Source organism: Sus scrofa, chromosome 15, assembly GCF_054392235.1.
Source record: "Sus scrofa isolate SSC_HxYL_T2T_F1_AM1 chromosome 15, Sscrofa_HxYL_maternal_Yorkshire_Landrace_v2.0, whole genome shotgun sequence".
Classification (NCBI taxonomy): domain Eukaryota; kingdom Metazoa; phylum Chordata; class Mammalia; order Artiodactyla; family Suidae; genus Sus; species Sus scrofa.
The window spans coordinates 144,852,252-144,873,090 of NC_139397.1; the positions used below are offsets into that span (position 1 = coordinate 144,852,252).

General features: G+C 42.6%; 1 protein-coding gene across 2 annotated transcripts in view; it reads right to left on the bottom strand.

Moving 5' to 3' along the window:
- DNER (delta/notch like EGF repeat containing) overlaps positions 1 to 20,839 on the bottom strand; it is a 337,447-nt gene that overhangs the window by 99,807 nt on the left and 216,801 nt on the right. For both annotated transcript variants that reach the window (XM_021076495.2, XM_085000656.1), the window contains exon 7: positions 10,678 to 10,791. In XM_021076495.2, coding sequence (XP_020932154.2) covers positions 10,678 to 10,791 — 114 coding nt within the window. The remainder of the gene's footprint in view (positions 1 to 10,677; positions 10,792 to 20,839) is intronic.

The following is a 20,839-nucleotide window of genomic DNA, read 5'->3' on the forward strand; positions in this document are numbered from 1 at the left end:
CCATTCACCGAAACCCAACCCCGCCACATCCTCACACCCATTATTCCACAAGCCCCATGAGCCAGAGCCCCATCTGTCCTGTTCACTCCTGGATCCCTTAGGGTTAGCAGCCACAGACAGGAAATCAATAAATGGCACGCAAATGATGAAGTCCTCTAAGGAGCACCTTGTGCCTCATGCATATGATGGAATAACATGCAGCCATTAATAACAACCCTTTAGAAAAATAATTAATGGCCCAGAAGAATGTTTGGACCACAATGTTCATGTAAAGAAACTCATCACAAAAGAGGATGCACAGCAAGATCCAGTTTCAGTTTTCTAAAATGTGGACTAAAAAGAAGCCTTTAGGAGTTCCCATCGTGGTGCAGCGGGAACGTGTCTGACTAGGAACCATGAGATTGCAGGTTTGATTCCTGGCACCGTGGGTTAAGGATCTGGCATTGCCGTGAGCTGTGGTGTAGGTCGCAGATGCAGTTCGGATCCCGCATTGATGTGGCTGTGGTGTAGGCCGGCAGCTATAGCTCTGATTGGACCCCTAGCCTGGGAACTTCCGTATGCCGCAAGTGTGGCCCTAAAAAGCAAAAAAAAAAAAAAAAGAAAGAAAGAAAGCAAAAAAAAAGAAAGAAAGAAAAGAAAGACTTCTAAGATGTTCACCTAAAATTTAAAGTGACCTCTCTTGAGGATGGAATTAGGGTTTGTTTTTTTTTTTCCTTTGAGCTTATCAGAGCATAGATTTCTTGGATAATCAGGAAAAATGATAAAAATTACATAAAGTATTATATAAAGTCCTGGACTGTAACAGAAAAGAGGGTCAGAGTCGAACGTGGTGACAGTGGTCAGTGGTGAGCAGATCATCGCATGGGAAGGCCTGGCTCAGGTAACCGGAAGTACTGCCAAGTGCAGACTTATCAGGGGTTGAAAGTGAGGAAGGGACTCTAAAAATGACAAATTCTTCATCGAAATTATAATCAGATATACTTGGGGCAATTCAAAAGAAAAGCAGTGGGAAAAAAACCTCCAGGAAGGGGCTCTATTAAGTAAGGAGAAGTCTAAATATCTACTTCCAGTTGCCTTTTCTTTCATTTCATTTATTTATTTATTTATTTATTTATTTATGGCCACACCCTGGGCATATGGAAGTTCCCAGCCCAGAGCTTGAATCCAAGCTTCGGCTGCAACCTACACCACAGCTGCAGCAACACTGGATCCAGTGCTGGGCTGGGGATTGAACTCATAACTCTGCAGTGACCCAAGCTGATGCAATAGGATTCTTAACCCCCTGCACCACTGTGGAAACTCCACCTTTTCTTAATATATTAGGTCACATAAGATGAGAACTAGATTGGAAAAAATGAGTAGAAGAAAAGTTTATTGAACCAAAAACAGAATGTGATGAAGTAATGAATGAGCCTTCTTTTACTTTCCCAGTTTTCCCTGAGGCCTGGGTCTTTCTGAGAGTCCTACTTGAAGATGCTTGTAGGAGTCAGAGCCTAGATCGGAATAGTTTAGAATCAGACCCAGGACTGTTCCACAAGGTATTTTGGTCCAAGTTAGACAAAAATTTCACCCTAGCTGCCTCCAATTGTTGTGGCCTAGGGAGGGATATGTATAAGAAGATAAAATCTGCTGCAGGAAAAAATTAAAACTCTATTTATTTCTAGGATATTTGAATTTCTACTGGAAAGGATTTTTGTTGCTATTAAGAACAATTACATGGGCATTCTGCTTCTGAAGTGGAAAAGTAAGCTCTGAACAAACAGACTGTCCCACAGATAACTCTAAACTCCACACCAAAATACCCTACAACTACTTCATGGCTCTGAAAGTGAATATAAGCAGGCAGGTTTTAAAGAGGAGTCAGAATGTGGAAGCAGCAGCCAGCACGGGCTGAGTTTCATGTCTGGGGAGCCCCTGCAGCATCCTCAGCCATGACCATGGCACAGGGAGACCAAGACACTGGCATTAACCTTGCTCTTTCTGTCCAAGGGAACCCTGGGAAGGAGCCCAGGACAAGCATGAGGAAGGTCCTAGGAAAGAAGAGAGTCAGAGAAGGGGACCCAAAATTCTGAATCCTGCCCATATCTCTGGGTGACCCCTAAATCATAGATGAATGGGGCCCCAAAAAGTAAAAGGATGAGATCCAAGCCCCCCTCACTCTGCCCTTACTGAGCTGGCAATGCATCTAACTGATAAAAGCCAGCTGGTTACATTAGTGAACACTGGTTAATCCATCCTGGCTACAGTTTTCACCCTTATGAAATGATACTGCTGCTACTGCTTCCAGATACTCACTCAGTCACCCATTCAACATGGCTCAGAGGTACTTAAGGGCTAGGTGGTCTAGGGCTACAAAAATCGAGCATCACTGCCCTGAGCAAGTCTCGAGTCCCATGAGAAAGAGCAGACATGCACCCAAACAGCATGGCCGAACATGACCAGGGACAGAGCCGGGCGCAGCAGAGAGACCACAGACAAAGCTGGGCTTGTATCCTGGGTCCACCAGAACCAACAGCCTCGGAATCTGCTTTGTACAGCTGGTGTGGGTATTATATAATGACACTCACATTCATCACTTATTCTATGCTAGGCACTGTCTACACACTGCCTACTCATTTAATTCCTCTAACAACCTCATTGGGTAGATATTAACACCACCCTCACTCTACAGATGCAAGAAATAAAGCACAGGGGATTTCAGTTTACCTGCCTGAGGTCACCAAGTGGCAAGAGATCAAACTCAAGCAGCAAGTCTGCTTGGGCCCCAACTGTTAACTACTAAGTTTTGTTGAATCACAACTTCAAGTGTCAAACAGTGCTTAACGCATAGGAGGCACCCAATCAATAAGGGGCCAATATTATCACTGCTGTTATTGTTACTGCTGGTGCTCTTGTGATTACAATGAGCCCCAAGAGAGAACCAGTTGATAGTCAAGGCGTTTGCCTAAATTAATGCTAATTATTTTTCCTGTGCCTATCTAGACACACACCTTAAGAAATAAGAATTTGTGGTGACCTGTTTAGGTGTATCCAACCTCTTTTTAAAAAGAAAAGCACCAAGATATCATTATTTATTTCTTCACTCACTCATCACACTACAGCTTCCGTGTGCCAATTGCCAGCACTAAACTGAGCATCAGAACAGTCCAAAGGGAAAGCAGAGATAAAGATGAGGAGTAGGATCCCTCACTCACTATAGGAACTGCAGCTGGTCCCCACTGCTAAAGGGAGAGGTGGGCCAACAAAATGCCTCACAGTGTTTTTTAAACAGTATTAGGGAAACTGTGCTGTGTGGGAAAAAAGAAAGTGAAAAGGACAAAAAAGAAACATGAGCCTACCTATAAATCAAAAATTAATCAGCATGCACCAAAGAAATAACATTTTACTCACACTTAATAAGTCTTAATACCCTGCTTTGTTTCCAAAAGGGGAAACTATATACCACTTGGGACTCCAAAGATCTCAGCTGCTACGATTTCTAAATGAAGTGGTGATTTAGGGATAATGCCAGATCTTAACAAGAATAGTATTTTATGAGGACATGTTGCACGTTTCCTAAATAAATACACGCAGTTTCATATGATCCTAAGAGAGTACCTTTACCAAATCATACATTTCAGGATATTGGGGAAAATGATCAAATCCCATAACTACATAAATCCTAAGTCCTTATTGGGTAACATGCCCACTTTCTGAACAATACACATTATCTCAGAGATAATTTTTATGACATGTGTGGCTATTGCCTATAAATCCCTTTAAGATGAAAGGCATCACCACTGACATTTGAGTTGGACAAAAGGATTTATACGGCTAGATTACTCAAGGCTATAAAATGTAGAAAAACAAAAATAGCTTGGATAAACCCTTGGAGCATGCTGCAATGGGATTCAACCTCCAGGGCCTTTGGGCCGACATTTAGTTTTAGACTCAGGCTTTCCTTAGAGTTGCTTAGAGATTCTGAAACTTTTCTCTATAAACATTACTTGAAACAACAAGATGGAGTTATTGCCTCAACAGGGGGCTCTTAATCTGATATATTTGAATCAAAGACTTAGGATCAGGGACACTTAAAGGTAATAGTGAACTATTTTACAAGAAGGTAACAAGGCTGGAAGAGATAAAATTGACATGTTATCTCACCCAAGATAATATAGCTAAATTCATCATCACCATCATCACCACCATCACCACCACCACCACCATCACCATTACCATCATCACCATTACCACCACCACCACCACCACCACCACCATCACCATCACCATCATCACCATTACCACCATCACCACCACCACCACCACCACCACCACCACCACCACCACCACCATCACCACCACCACCATCACCACCACCACCACCACCACCACCACCACCACCACCATCACCACCACCACCACCACCACCACCATCACCACCATCACCATTACCATCATCACCATCACCACCACCACCACCACCATCACCACCATCACCACCACCACCATCACCACCACCACCACCACCACCACCACCATCACCACCACCACCACCACCACCACCATCACCACCATCACCATTACCATCATCACCATCACCACCACCACCACCACCATCACCACCACCACCACCACCACCACCACCACCACCACCATCACCACCACCACCACCACCACCACCATCACCATCACCACCATCACCATTACCACCATCACCACCACCACCACCACCACCACCACCATCACCACCACCACCATCACCACCACCACCACCACCACCACCACCACCACCACCATCACCACCACCACCACCACCACCATCACCACCATCACCATTACCATCATCACCATCACCATTACCACCATCACCATCACCACCATCACCATCACCACCACCACCATCACCACCACCACCACCATCATCACCATTACCACCATCACCACCACCACCATCACCACCACCACCACCACCACCACCATCACCATCACCACCATCACCATCACCACCACCACCACCACCACCACCACCACCATCACCACCACCACCACCATCACCACCACCACCACCACCATCACCATTACCATCATCACCATTACCACCACCACCACCACCACCATCACCATTACCACCATCACCATTACCACCATCATCACCACCATCATCACCATAACTAATACTTGTGCAGCATTTACTATTTGCCAAGCACAGTGGTAAGGGCTTTCAGGGCTCTTTCTGTTCTTCAAATCATCTGCTGAAGGGTATACTAGTGTCATTCCCCTTTTCTAAATGAGGAAAGTGAGCTTTAGAGAAGCAAAGAGCTATCAAAGAAGTGGGTCCTGACCTCAAACCCAAGCAGTATGACCCCCAAAACCCACATTCATAACCACTCCACCCTCCCACTCAACATCAGGCCTAGACTCAGGTATGATCTTCAGGCCACAGAAGCTCTCCACACTTTGCAATGTAGTTTTCAAGTTTCAAGAGCTATATGTCTCACAGTGGATCCAATGTTGCATTCTGAGAATTAGAGGACTGAAAAATGTGAGTTCCTCTGCCTGGTTGCAAAACTTGCGATCATAATTACAGTGAAAGAGCCATTACTATAAATTCTATTTATCTGTAATTCTACCCAAGGATGTCACATCAGAAAACGTTGTCTTTACATTTATGTTTTTAAAATACATTGGCTAAAATAATATTTCCTTAAAACAGTCATGAAGCCCCATATTCTCACTTCATTTCTAATTACTACACACCTTCTCATAGGTAGATGCCAGGAAGGGGATGAGATTCTGAGTCATGCCATCAGATATAAATGGTCACACAAGCAGAACCAACAAATGTGCTTTACTGCTGAATGTTTTCATCATTACTGATTTCTTTCTATTCTTTATTCTACTTCAAATTCCCAAAGAAAAAAGATTAAACATGAGATAATGAAGCAAAGATAATGACTAGACAGTAATACTCATATGCATTTAAATATACTCATATAGTTAAATATACATATTTAAATACCAATAGGCAGTGATAGGAAGTATCTATGATTAGACCTCCTCAGATTTAAAATGCATTGAGTTTACATATTAAGGACCTCAAAGCTCTAAACCAAATATAAAGAAAATATCAATGAAAAGAGAGTATACAGAGGCATTAGAACCAGCTCCTAATGACTTCTCTCGGTTGTTATCATTCAATAAGTTCAACATAAGAAAACACCCATGGCAATTTCATCTGTGTTTCTTATCACCCCCACTCTAACCAGGATCTGAAACTGCACTTTTTAAATATGGACCCAGTGAAAATTAAGTGGAGTCAAAGAAAAGACAAGGCTTTTTGATGAAGGATAAAAATCGAAGTGTAGGAGAAGATCGGACATCTTCAGGAAGGAGAACTCATGTGAAAATTATTACACAGTCTGTCTCTCGCACCTGCATGACCTTGAACTTTTGGAGAGAGGCTAAAAGAAGGCACGAGTCAAAAAGACCAGTACCCAGGAAGGGATTCAACCTCCAAGGTGTCAGCTTGGATCAGGTAGAAAAGGATCCTTCAAGGAAATCAGAAGAAGATGAAAAGGACAGCAAAGAGCCAGGATGTGAACGAGCAGTGTTGAAAGCACTATCCAGAGGGAAAATCCAGTTTGAATAGTTTTCTGGACTGGGGGGATTGTCGTAAAAGGATTTCACTGTGCTTACAAAAATATATATATACATGAAAAAAACTTTTTTATAGCTTTTTTCAGACATGGACTGTCATGAAGTGTCATGAGGTCTGTTTTAGAACCCGGCAAACTTTGCACTTATTTTACTCATCACCATGGTTACAGAGATTGTTTAAAATAAACAAAATAAAATTTATTTTAAAGAATACATTAGAGATGCTATAGGCCAAGGGTTGAGAATGCTAGTTTCAAGTTGCCTGGGTTTACATTTCTAGCTCTGGGATCTCAGGCACGTAATTTACCCTCTCATACCCCAATTTCCCAATCTGTTCAATGGAAATGTTCATAGCATTTTCTTCATAAGATTGCTGTGGGGATCAAATGACATATTAAACATAGTGAGTGCTACCAAAGTGTTCACTTTTATAATAAATTTATTTAACAAGTATTTATTAACCTCCTATGAACACAAACAATGGAACTAAAAGCTCTGTGAGAAAGTATTGGAAGTTGGTGAGAGACAGATGAATAAAATGAATTTCTCACCCTCCAAGAATATCAAGGAGGCAGGGGCAGACAGAATCAACACAAACATGCAAAGGAACAAATGAAAATGAGGCTGATAGCACATAATATTAGAAAATAACTACTAATTTCCCTAGGTATGAAAATGGTATTGTACATATCAAGAATGTCCTTAATTCTCAGAAAACACAAATTGATTTATTTGGGGATAAAACGTCATGACGCCTGTAATTTACTTAATTTACTTTTAAATGGCTTTGCGCAAAAAAAAAAAAAACTATGTAAATACATACATACAAAGCAAACATTCAAAAACGTTACTCAGTGGGTTGGGGAGGGTTGGGGGTAGAAAGAAAGGGAGGCATACAAGGGTCAAGGGTCAAGGGTCAAGTGCTGGCTCAGAACGCCACAACATCGTGTGAACTTGAAACACTTTCACACTTATTTTCACAGCTGATTCAGAAGGCTCCTTGGAGACGCAGGCTTTTTTTCTTAAAAGCAAGGTGCTCTATAAATGTTAGTTTCTACAGCAACCTAAGTAAGAACAGGTCGGTGGGAGGGGCTGCTTTAAAAATGCCCCTGTGAAGAGCTTTCAAAACATCGCCACGCATTCTTCCTGAATTGTAACTGCAGCCCCTTTCCCCGGTCACCGTTCCATGAAGGTTCCCTTCTGGACGCAAGACTCGCTGGGAAATTCACCTCCATCATTTCAGTTCTAGATTGTCACATCTCTAGGCTTTACCAAGACAGCTTGGAGGAACTGAGAGGCGACTGGCTGGGGAGAAGGTCCCTAGACAACAGCGTAGGAACCCAGGTTTAATTACAATCCACGGACCAAGGTCTCTGTGCATAGACTTGGCTCAGACGTCCCCGCTCACTTCCAGACTCACAGCACCTGCCCGGCTGCCACCTCCACTAGAATGTCACACTCAACATGTCCAAAATGGAACACTTCTCCTCCCCGTTTCTTTTTCTCCACGAATGGCACAACCAATTGTGAAGTACCAGGAGTCACAAACTTGCCACCTCACTCTCCCTCACCCTCTGATCCCATTCATCCCCAGGCCCCTCTGTTCTCCCTCCCAGTTTGGGGATTCTTCCAAATCCATCAGCCCCCTCTCCCTTCCACATTCTACCTTCTCTTTCCAGCAGTCAACATCCATTTCCCAGACCTCACCTGTCCCCCAAACTTTTCCTCATTCCCACTCTTGTCTTTCTCCAGTCTACATCCCACACTGCTCCAGAAGGTAAATTACATGTTCCTGTTTAAATTTTTCAGTGGTTTAATAGTCATCATTATTAGGAAAACAACCACGAAAAGGTGGCTAATGCTTACTGAGCACTTAGCCGGGCCGTGTGTAAAGCACTTTATCTAAGCATCTTCTCATTTAATCCTTGCGGACCCTAGGAAGTGGGCGTTATCATTGCCCCCTTTTTACAGATTAAAAAACGGAGATATAGAGAAGTGTGACCTCACTTGCCCGTGGGATGGAGTTGGCAAGCAAGAGGCAGAACGGGCTCCAACTCAAGCCTTAGATGTCCCCTCTCTGGGATGAAGATGGCCTGGCCCACCCCCACCCACAAAGCCCTGGGAAGCCCTGAGGGCTCAGCCCTCATCACCTACTTTCTTCCCCTTTCCCTGCGCTCCTTGCTGACACCCTCATCTCCAGCATCCTCCTCTTGCTCCTTACTCAGCGTCTCTGCATGTGGGCTACTCTCCTGGGTACAAGGCTATGCAGATCCTTGTGGTTGTGCATCTTCAAGGCACCCATTCCTGCTGGTAACTATGGACTTATCTATGTCTGCATCCAGGAGGGGCCATCTCAGCTCTGCCGACCCTGCAGCCGAGGGCCCAGCCCTGTGACTGGTACGTAGGATGTGCTTGGCACATCCTTATTAACTAGAAAAACGGAGCCTGCATGAACATAAAATTCCTGGGTTCTGTTCCCAGGGCCTTATCCTTTATGCCCAGAGTGACTCTGTGGGAGTCCTACCTCTCAGAACCTCCAGTGTAACATTTTAACTTTCTGGTTGCAATCAAAGCTATGGTAATAAAGCACTTCAGAGTTTTCCAAGCACTTTCCCGCAAATCCCATTCGATCCCAGAATGGCCCTGTGTGGGAAGCAGCATCCTCGTCACCCACATTCACTAGAAATGGAAAAGGAGGATCAGGTAGGGAAGGGGAATTAGTGATTTGCCAGCAGTCAATCAGCTGGTGACCCTGAAGTCTGCCCTTGACTCTAAGCACAGCCTACAACCAGAGTTAGGTGGCAATCGAGTAACCCAGCGTATGGCAAAGCTGCAAAAAATTGCCCAGTGCTCTGGATGAGGAGCTGATGGGTGTTGCTGGCTCAGTCATCCACCTGCCAATGTTTCCGGTTTCCCCATTTGTTTAAGACACTCAAGTGAAGATTAGAGATGGACCAGTACATGTAACTCCATCGTCATGGTAACCACACATCCATCACCAGCACACACAGCTGGAGGATAACCAGGCAGCCTGCAGTCACAGCCACCTGTTCCTGCCCCTGCCCAGAAGAGCGGAAGCCAGGGCACAAAAGTCACTTCCTTAGCTGACATTTAGACTTCAAGATACGAAAGAGTGTGAAGCCCCTTCGATTGCAGGGTTGCTGCTCCTGGCAACACCCAGCCCCGGGCATACCTGGGAGGTCACTGGCCTTTTACCACTGCCCCCTCCAGCCTCTCAGCCAGGGGCAGGTTAGGTAATTTTGAGTACAGAGATATTTGCCTACACTTACAGACCCTACATTTAATCTCTGCAGAGGCTGTCAGCCTCCTCTATGCTTGTCAATGTCACTTCTGTGGATCAGGGGCTTATTTGCTGCTTTTAGCAGGGGAATAAACACCTCTAATATGATATTATTCGTACAATCTTAACAGTTTAAAGTAATCCTTTCCATAACATCCTTACAAGCAGAAATGGGAACAAAACTTCCCGGAAGCACAAAAATCATTCCTTGAACACCAGCTCCGTAGCTGGGATTATCTGCCTGTTTCTTTAAGTAAAACTAACTTTCAGATGAAACTGAAAACAGTAAATAAAAGTAGCTCTAAAGATGTGGCTTTCCAGGTGACTAGATGTCTCTAAGATGTTATGAAGTTGATTTAAAACAAAAGCAGATGAACTTTATGTTCAAAATTTTTATGTAAACTGGTATCAAAAACCACATGCATAATTTAAAAAATAGGAATCTTCAGTGAAATTGGCCATTCGAAACAATGGCCACTTTACTATAGTTATTCACTTTTAATGTATAAATGAAAATCGCAGGAATTTTGAGATTATGTCTAATATTCAGACATAATTCCCTAGCTATTCTAACACAGAGCTTTTTAAAAAAGACCATCTTAGACCTTCTTTGATAAATGGAACAAAACAGGAGGTACTCTTGAGTAGAGCTTTTCAGAAAGTTGAAGTACGAAGGTCATTAAGTTAGTGTATGATCTAAAGTAGAAAATGAAAGTTATTCCTGGGATAATAACATTTACCTTCTGGACACTGGCAGGTGAATCCACTGAGATGAGAAATGCATGTTGCTCCATTTCTGCAAGGGTCTAGGACACAATAGTCAATCTTGGACTGGCAAAGCTCTCCAGTATAACCTGAACAAAACAAAAGAGAGATTCATAAAATATTTTATTCCAAAACGATGATGAGCCGTCTCATGAATCGATGAAGTCAACGGTTACCCATCCAACCAAGGCAGCAGCCTTAAGCTGGTCTCCCAGGCCTCCCCAGTCTAATTTGATTTTGCAATCAAAGACAATCAGAGCAGTTTAGAATAAAAGTTCAAAAGTCACTTGCTTTGCAAAAAATCTTTTTTTGCATATGGAGGTTCCCAGGCTAGGGGTCTAATCGGAGCTGTAGCTGCCAGCCTATGCCAGAGCCACAGCAACGTGGGATCCGAGCCGCGTCTGCAACCCACACCACAGCTCACGGCAACGCCAGATCACCAACCCACTGAGCAAGGGCAGGGATTGAACCCGCAACCTCATGGTTCCTAGTCGGATTCACTAACCACTGCGCCACGACGGGAACTCCTGCAAAAATCTTTATTGCAAAGAGATACTTCTTTTTTCTAGCATTAGCTCTGCATTTTTATTTTGAAATACTAGTCAGAAGCTTTGGAAGCTGAAACTGAACACCACTGACCCTCTTATAGCTTCTTCCTGACATAGGGAAGAGAGGCTCTACAATTTCCTGAGTAACCCCTGAGATAATGGCCCAAGGTCATCCCAGTAGGTATTAAAAAACCCACAAGGAGGGACTTCCCAATACAGCTCAGAGGGTTAGGGATATATGAGGATGTGGGTTCCCTCTCTGGCCTCACTCAGGGGATTAAGGATCCAGCATTGCCACAAGCTTTGGCACTGGTGGCAGATGCAGCTCAGATCTGGTGTTGCTGTGGCTGTGGTGTAGGCCTCAGCTGAAGCTCTGATTTGACCCCTAGCCTGGGAACCTCCATATGGACAGGTGCAGCCATTTAAAAAAAAAAGGGAAAATTTCTAGGTAGGTATTAAATTTTTTAATGTATAATATAATATAATAATATCAATATATGCCCTATTCCTTCATTTTAAAGATAAAGAGGTAGAGACACATATAATATTAAGCACATTAATATATTCATTGTAACTTTAATTTGAAGTACAAACCCATCCAGTACATTTTCTCTGTGAAGCAAGTCTCTAATGGTGATTTTGTTGGATAAGAACCACATACATGTGATGAGAAGATAAGAACCTGAATCCACTGGAATACCCTGGCAGCCAAGAAGTCTTAAATAAATTCCAAATATTTTAACTTTGAAAAAAAAGCCCTCCAGGATGGCAAGTTTAAAAAATAACATGCAATTATGTTTTTCAGTGTTAAGTGGAGAAGGATTAAGAAAGAAAATTTGGAAAATACAAGACTTAAAATAGAAAGAGAAAGAAAGTTGCCCTTGGTTATGTTATTTGAATGACAGAATTATTAATACTCTGGAGATAATGCCTAATAGAAATGTTTATGCACAGTTATTTCCTGCAAAACTACAATCATACTGTAACATTTTATATCTTTCTAGGATGTACTTGTAAAGTACATAAAAACTTGTCTTTCTGAATTATTAGTTTTGAAAGCCTGTAATTAGCACTTGTATTTTAGATTTGCAAAAATAAGTCAATGATGTTAGGAGAAAGATGATTTGCCTGAGGTTCAATTACCCACCAAACTAGTCTACATGATAGACTGCCCGTGTGCAGGCACTTGTTTGCGATCCTACTCTTCCTTCTGTGCTTTAAAACATTCTAGGGGACGCTAGCAATTTGTGAGCATGAAAAGCACACAATCATCGTGTAAACTAGAAATCCAAACACCAGAACAAAAAGCTATTTCAAAATTCAGAACGGACTATCTTAATATGATAACTTTATGTTAATATATTTTCAAATAAAATTTCTAAATTCAGAATTATTAACATTTTGTCCATTTAATTTCATCCAGCCTCCTATTTTCATAGCATCCCTATGAAAGGTATCTTAAAGAAAATTTCATTTCACTGATAAAATCTTCATTACGCATCCTTCACTAAAGGCGATTTTGAAAAGATTACTTCTAATGGTCTCCTTGACTACGGCTTGGTCCCATTTATAAGTTTAATTAAACGCTCTAAACCCTATTTATTAATACAACAATTTCTTTTAAGAACCAATACACAATTTCTTTTGCGTATTGTCTGAAAATACCCAAATCTTCCCATGCCTTTAATTGGTCTTATGGAATAGATCTAATACTGAATTAAACCTAGATGCAAGGTGAATCTTCGGTGCTGTTCAATGCTCTGGCATTGTACACAAGTTGAGTAAGATTTCAATCTAAGAGGATAATCCATGTTTAATGGGGGTGTTTGGGATTGTCATAATGATCTGGGGGTCACACTGGCATTCAGTGATGGAGATGCTGAAGCCCAGCATTGCCTGAGATGGTCCAGCGTAACACAGTTTTCTCACTCAAACGCCAATACTCCTCCCCAGTGAGGAATGCAGGTCAAGGATGAGCCACTGTATCATTGCTTTTTCCTTCTGAGCTTTAAAAGTATTATCTTGAAGCTTTTTAAAATATGGGGAACATGAAACTATAAAGAAAAAGACCCTGTGTAATTAGCTAGACTGCAAAGTATACCTATATTGGCATGTCCATGAGTTCAGTGTAACTAGAGCTGAAAACCTACAGTGGAGGAGGGTGGGAGGGGCGAGAGAGAGGCAGGGCTGGGATTATAGGATCAAGGGATTACCCAGCATCCTTAGCTGCAGGCGACCAGTTGGTCAGTTGTAGACAATAACCAGCCTGTGGATCTACTGAGCTGAAGTTCAGGACCTGAAACTTGCCCACGCAGGGCCAGGTATTAGTACTGGCCTCAAGTGAGTGGCGAGTTGGAAGTTCCAGGAGTACCACCCCTGCCTGCATGGCTCTCACTGGCCAACTGATGCCAGCTCTGGGAGAGAAGAGGCAGAGGGCAAGGGACCAGGAGCATCCTGGAGCTGACATGAGGGCTCTTAAACATCAGTGAGTCATCTCATAGACCCCAGAGAGCACAGACTTGACAGCAGTGGTCAGACAAATCATTGACACTGAGCTATACATAATACCCTGAGCCGGATACTTAAGGCTTATAAACTCCCTTCCTGCATCATCGTTTTTTTAACTTGATGTCATAACCACAGTGTCACGACTAAATGAGTGATTGGTAGGAATTTAAATGAGAAAAGACCATTAAAGCTTAACCTGGGTTCTTCCTTCCATCTTGCTAAAATCTAGTCTCTTTCTGGGGACCAAAGTGCCTATACTAACCATGAATGACACTTCTTTATCCTACCAAAGCAGTGACAGCGTCACGTGGAGAGTCCAGACCAGCGTTTACTGTAGTTGGAGACAGTAAGGAAGAGGATGGCCCCTGTGTGTACTCATCTTTGGCACGAAGAGAATTGCCCTGTATGCCCAGGTCTTCTAAGCCGAAAATCTCTCTCCCAGAAACAACCCTGGTCCTCTGAGCACCAAATTTTTTTTTTTTTCCTCTAACTAGCTTTCTTTTTCTTCCGTTCCTTTTTTTGGGGGGAGAGGGGTGTCATATCCTGCTTTTATTTATTTATTTAAATTTTAAAAACATTTTAGCCAATTTTAAAAGATTACTTTCCATTTACAGTTATTACAAAATATTGGCTATATTTCCAGTGTCGTACAAGACATCCTTAAACCTATCTTACATGCAATAGTTTGTACCTCCCAACTTCCCATCCCTATTTGGGTGCATGTATCTTTGTGGGGTTTTTCCTTTGTTCTTTGTTTTATTAAAATATAGTTGATTTACAGTGTCATGCCAACTTCTGCTGCACAGCAGAGTGACCCAGTCATACACATATATACACATTCTTTCACGCCCACTATGTCCCATCATGTTCTATCCCAAGAGATTGGATATAGTTCCTATGTTGTAAAGCAGGACTTCATTGCTTATCCATTCTAAAGTGCTTACATCTACCAACCCCAAACTCCTTCCTCCTTCCCCTTGGCAACCTCTAGTCTGTTCTCTGTGTCTTTGAGCCTGTTTCTGTTCTGTAGATGGGTTCATTTGTGCTATACTTTAGATTCCACATGTAAGTGATATCATATGGTATTTGTCTTTCTCTTTTTGACTTACATCATCACTTAGTATGAGAATCTCTAGTTGCATCCATGTTGCTGCAAATGGCATTATTGCATTCTTTTTTATGGCTGAGCAGTATTCCATCGTGTATATGTACCACATCTTCTTAATCCAGTCATCTGTCCATGGACACTTAGATTGTTTCCACGTCTTGACTACTGTGAATGTGTTACAACTAACATAGGGGTGCATGTATCTTTTTGAATTACAGTTTTGTCTGGCTACATGCCCAAGTTAATAAAGCTCTTCCCTTAGTAGGATGAGTCTTTTAACCTAGAAATAACTCCATCTCAGACATCTGAGCCCTGTAACTGCCAGTTGGCATCTGGCTTAGGCTGATCTGAGCATGTTGGTGTGCAAAGAAGGGGGCACAGTGGGGGAAATGTGGTGCATGAGAGCATCTGCCAGACTTAGGATTCCAATTAAAACGTTTAGTGGAGTGATTGATTATTTTTGATGGACGTTAAGAGACAGGGATACAGCAGCACACTCTGAGATGTTTAACGGGTCTTGAGAATCACTATGATTTATAAGTTTAATTTGTGTAAGGAAAAAAAAACACAAAGATAATTCCAGATAGTCTTCCCTACGGCTAATAGCCACTCTAGGACATCAAAACCTCAGCCCTACTGTCCCATTGTCACTTTGCACCGGCTGTTCCCATTGACCCTGTGCCCTTCCGTGGCTGGTGCCTCCCATTAGTCAGGTTCCACTCAGAAATCACCTGCTCAGACCTTGTGCCCCTTGCCCTCCCCACGTCTTCATCATAGCCACTTATCTCTGCTCGACAACACACACTGATACAGGTTACTGCCCCCACCTGGAAGGTGACCCCATGGGAAAAAGGCTTTGTCCCTGGAGCCTCCAGTGGTCCCGCCAGGGTTCCTGCATGGTCGATTACAACATATTTATCGCTATCTGACTTTTTTTCCCCTTCCTTCTTCTTCTTCCTCTTCTTCTTCTTGGCTGCACCTGATGGACAGTTAGATTATTTCCATGTCTTCACTACTGCGAATAGCGCTGCGATGAACATAAGGGTTTGGAATGGATTAGCAATGAGATCCTACTGTGTAACACTGGGAACTATGTCTGGTCACTTATGATGGAGCATGATAATGTGAGAAGATAGAATGTGTACATGTGTGTGTAACTGGGTCACCATGCTGTACAGTAGGAAAAAAAATTGTATTGGGGAAGTAACAATTTAAAAATAAATAAATAAATAAGAAAGAGACAAAAAAAAATGAACATGGGGTGCATGTATCTTTTTGAATGAAAGTTTTGTCTGGACATATGCCGGGTGCATGTATCTTTTTGAATGAAAGTTTTGTCTGGACATATGCCCAAGTTATCTAGGGATAATAAAGCATATGGAAGTTCCTGGGCCAGGGATGGAATCTGAGCCACAGCTGCAGCAGTGCCAGATCGCCAACACACTGCCCTGGGCCAGGGATCAAACCCGTACCTCTGCACAGACCTGAACCCCTGCAGTCAGATCCTTAACCCGCTTCACCACAAGCAAGAAATCCTGGTTCCCTTTTGAGAACATAAACTCCTTGAGAATCAGGACTTTGTCTTGTTAATCACTGAATCCTTAGCACTTGAACATTTCCTGGCACCAATGAACCAACCCGCTTAAAGCTTTTGCCTTTACTTCGACTATATCTTTCAATTTAGATTTGGCTTCTCCCTAAGCAATAATGCCTAGAACAGCATGAGTGAAATGTGCTAGTTATTCTTTTTCCTAATGCACATTAAAATAAATGCATGACTATCAAAAAAAATGTATCTCAAAAATGTGTTATCTCACATCACTTTATGCTCTGCCACGGTCTGCACTTCCAGTCTGGGAAACTGCAATGGAGCAGCTGCCCCCCGAAAGGGCCCCTCTCCCCTGCAGCTAGACTGGGATGGGAACTTCGCTGACCCTCTTCGGAACTTCAGTCTTGCTTCTCCAACTAGCATTCAGCACCTTCCACAGGTCCCTGCAATAGGGCATCAACAGATCTGCAAATAGAACTCCTTTCTCCTGCCAAAGCCCTTATCCTAGTTTAATTCCTTTTTCTTTTTTTTTCTTTCTTTTTTTTTTTTTTTTTTTTTTTTTTGTCTTTTTCTTTTGGGCCACTGGGACATATGGAGGTTCCCAGTCTAGGGGTCGAATTGCAGCTTCAGCTGCCAGTCTACACCACAGCCACAGCAGCACAGGATCCGAGGTACATCTGCAACCTACACCACAGCTCATGGCAACACCAGATCCTTAACCCGCTGAGCAAGGCCAGGAATCGAACCTGCATCCTCAGGGATAGTAGCTGGGTTCATTAACTACTGAGCCACGACAGGAACTCCCGATTTAATTCCTTAAGGCAGTGACTGTCCACCAGGGGACTCTCCCCCAGGGGACATCTGACAACTCCAGAGACATTTACAGTCACGCCCCTGGGGATGCTTCTGGCCTCTAGTTGGACAGACGCCAGAGATGCTACTAAACATCCTACAATACACAAGACAGTCCTCTACAACAAAGAATGATTCAGCCCCAATGTTGCTAACGCCAGATCTGAAAAACCCCAGTGTAGGCCAATAAGACCTCGGTCCTTTGGACTAAAAACCCTTACTTTTATCCCACAGCCTCTAATCTGCCCTTAGACACTGATCCTTCACAAATCAGGGAAATAGCACCATCAGAACACTTTAAAAAATCAGAATCCTGTGGAAGGGTTCCTTTATGCCATATATTAGATTTCAGATATAAGTGATATCATATGGTATTTGTCTTTCTCTTTTTGACTTCCTTCACTCAGGATGAGCATCTCTATTTCCATCCATGTTGCTGCAAATGTTATTATTTTGCCCTTTTTAATGGCTGAGTAGTATTCCATTGTGTATATATACCACATCTTCCTAATCCAATCATCTATCATTGGACATTTGGGTTGATTCCAAAGAAAATCATGGACTTGGAGAATAGACTTGTGGTTGCCAAGGGGGAAGGGGAGGGAGTGGGAGGGACTGGGAGCCTGGGGTAAAGAGATGCTGAATGTTGCCTTCGGGATGGATGAGCAATGGGATCCTACTGCGTAGCACTGGGGACTCTGTCTAGTCACTTATGATGGAACACTTAATGTGAGAAAAAAGAGTGTATACATGTCTGTGTAACTGGGTCACCATGCTGTACAGCAGAAAAATATATATATAAACAAATGATAAAAAAAATCAGAATCCTTAGGAATATTTTAGAACTGCTAGCAAGTTCAGGACCATTTTTAAATCAACTGTGTTAAAATAAACAGTCTTTATTTGACTCTAAAAACTTTAAGGTCCTCAGGAATTTATAATTCAATTCATAAGTAGAGTAATTGCTTCAAAGATAGATGCTATTGGAAATACTCAGCTCTTATAAGGAATCCCAGAGGTTTCACTGTCTCTTTGGAGACCATTCTTGTATAACAAAAAGGATGTAAGTAAAGTCGTGTCTTGGGATATATGTTTGTATGTATTTTAATGTATTTACATATCTATACAATAAGGATGCCTTTCAAGGACATATGGGATGATGGAGAAAGATCTAAACTGAGGCATAGTGGTAGTGCCGCGAAGGCAGTGTGACCGTGAGAAATGATGAAACAAAGCACAGGTGCTGAGGGAAGCTGGTCGGATGATGAAAGTGACCAGGCAGCTTTAAGGAAATGCACTGAACTGACTCATCCATGCAATGGGTGCATTACCAGATTACACTGGGTCTAACTTAGACTGGAAGTATTTAATTTTATACTATTCAACATTTAGTTATATTTAATTACAAAATACAATTAAAATGTACCAGTATATAAAGAGAGAAATAGCTGTTTCCCTGTGACTATGGGAATGGTTTGTTGAAAACTACATCCTAATGATATCTTTTGATTGTCAGCAATGTTACAAAATAACTGTGCCCCTCCTCACCCCAGTCACTAGGTACTGGATGTGCTGCTCAAATAAAAGGAAACCTTTGAGCTCAAGGGCAAATTATGCCAGGCGTTAAACAGAGTGGCAAAATGAGTCCGACAATTAAAAAACAAGGCAATGGATCAGTTGTTTTTCTAAACATTCTCCTTCTCTGCAACAATAGTTTTTGTGTATGATGTTTACTTTCTGATGTCTCTACTAAAATAAAAAGGCTCTTCTGCAGTCCCTTTGTGAGGTAGAATCTAATTGTTTCTTTGGAGAGCTGTCTTGAAAGCTTCCAAGGTGGGAACTGTGGTGAGAGCTATTTTTAATGTTCCTGGTCTTTTAATAGCCTGGCCTGTGCGGTGAGGCGAAGCTGCTGGATTTGTACTGAAAGCTAGATGCCGCTGACAAAGCCCACCAGCCTCAGCTCGGGCCCTCGGGGATCAAAACAGCCAGGCAGGGGCCTCAGCTGCCCGCTGCAGAGATGAAGTGCCTAATATTAGTATGCTGAAGCAAGCAGTAAATAGCAGGAATCTGTGCGCTATCAAGACAGTCAATCTCAGAGGCATCCTATTTCAAAGTCGGAAGGCAGAAATTATTTAATAGAAAAAACTAGAAAGATCTGCTGGCAGGGGAAAAACAAACACATCTGAACAAATGCAAGCATTACTTAAACACCAAAGGCAAAGAAAGGAAGATAGAGAAGGCCCATCTGTGAAAGGCAATTAACGAAATATAATTAAAATGGGAATATGCGATAGAAAGGAAAGCATGAAAAAAAAAGCGGACATGCAGCAGAGTTAGAACCCTGAGGTTGTTGGGGGGGGGGGAGGTAAGTAACCACGTCTCATAATAAGCACAGAGGCAAGAGACACAGTAGAAAGGACAGTGGTTTGGAGAGTCAGGGCCGTCCGGGATGGTGACGCGATGATCAGCTGAGCAAGAGCATCAAAGGATTGACTTTGACCTTCATCCACTCATGGGTGAAATGGGGATAATGATCCCGCCTGACTCCCAAGACAGCTTAAATAAATGGGATCAACTCCAACCAGCAGAAGCCATTTCTATCAAGTGCACCCTGGAACCCACAATAGCCTGCATATCCACCATGCCTGGCGCATTGTAGCTGGCTTAAAATTTCTGAATAAATGAATAACTTAGAAATTTTCACACTGCCAAGCATTATGCCAATACTGTTTCATCTCTCAGTTTGCAATAGGCAGTTGAGAACAGTGGTTCTCCAAGGGTGGGCCCCAGACCAGCAGCTGCAGCATCACCTGGGAAGTTATTACCCCAAGTGCAAATCCACCAGCATCACCCCAGACAAAGAGATTCAGAGACTCTGGGGTGGGGCCCAGCAATCCGAGTTTTAAGAAGCCTTCCAGGGAGTTCACTTGTGGCGCAGCAGCATAAGGATCCAGCAGTGCCACTGCAGCGGTCTGGGTCACTGCTGCAGCATGAGTTCAACAATCCTGTCCCTAGGGACTTCCACATGACGTGGTGCAGCCAAAAAAAAAAAAAAAGAACAAGAAGCCTCCAGGTGATTCTGATACAAGGTCCATGCTAAGTTTGAGAAGCACTGATCTGGAAAACTAGGAGCAAAACAGTTTTTTAAAAAAATATATCAAATATTAATATTATTCATTTAAGAGTTACACATTTGATGCAGATTACAAGGGGAAAAGATCAGAGTGAAAGTCAAATATGATATAAAATCAAAAAGCCTTCACTGACTGCACGGTGACACATGTTTTTTCATGAGTGGGAGGTCCCCTTGGCTCAATTATTGTACCTGCCACTGCACTGTTTCCAGATCCACTTACCTATTCTCTAACAGCATGCGTTACGATTTGTGTCCCCAGACACTTGCATAGAGCCAGGGACGCCATAGCTACTCATTATAAAGTGAGGAATGACTGCATAAGCACCATGCATTGCTATTTTTCAAATAATCCTTTTCATTTCATTTCCTTAGAACCCAGATAAGAAATATTAATTGAGATGTTAATACAGACCAGACTACATATGACTCCTATGTC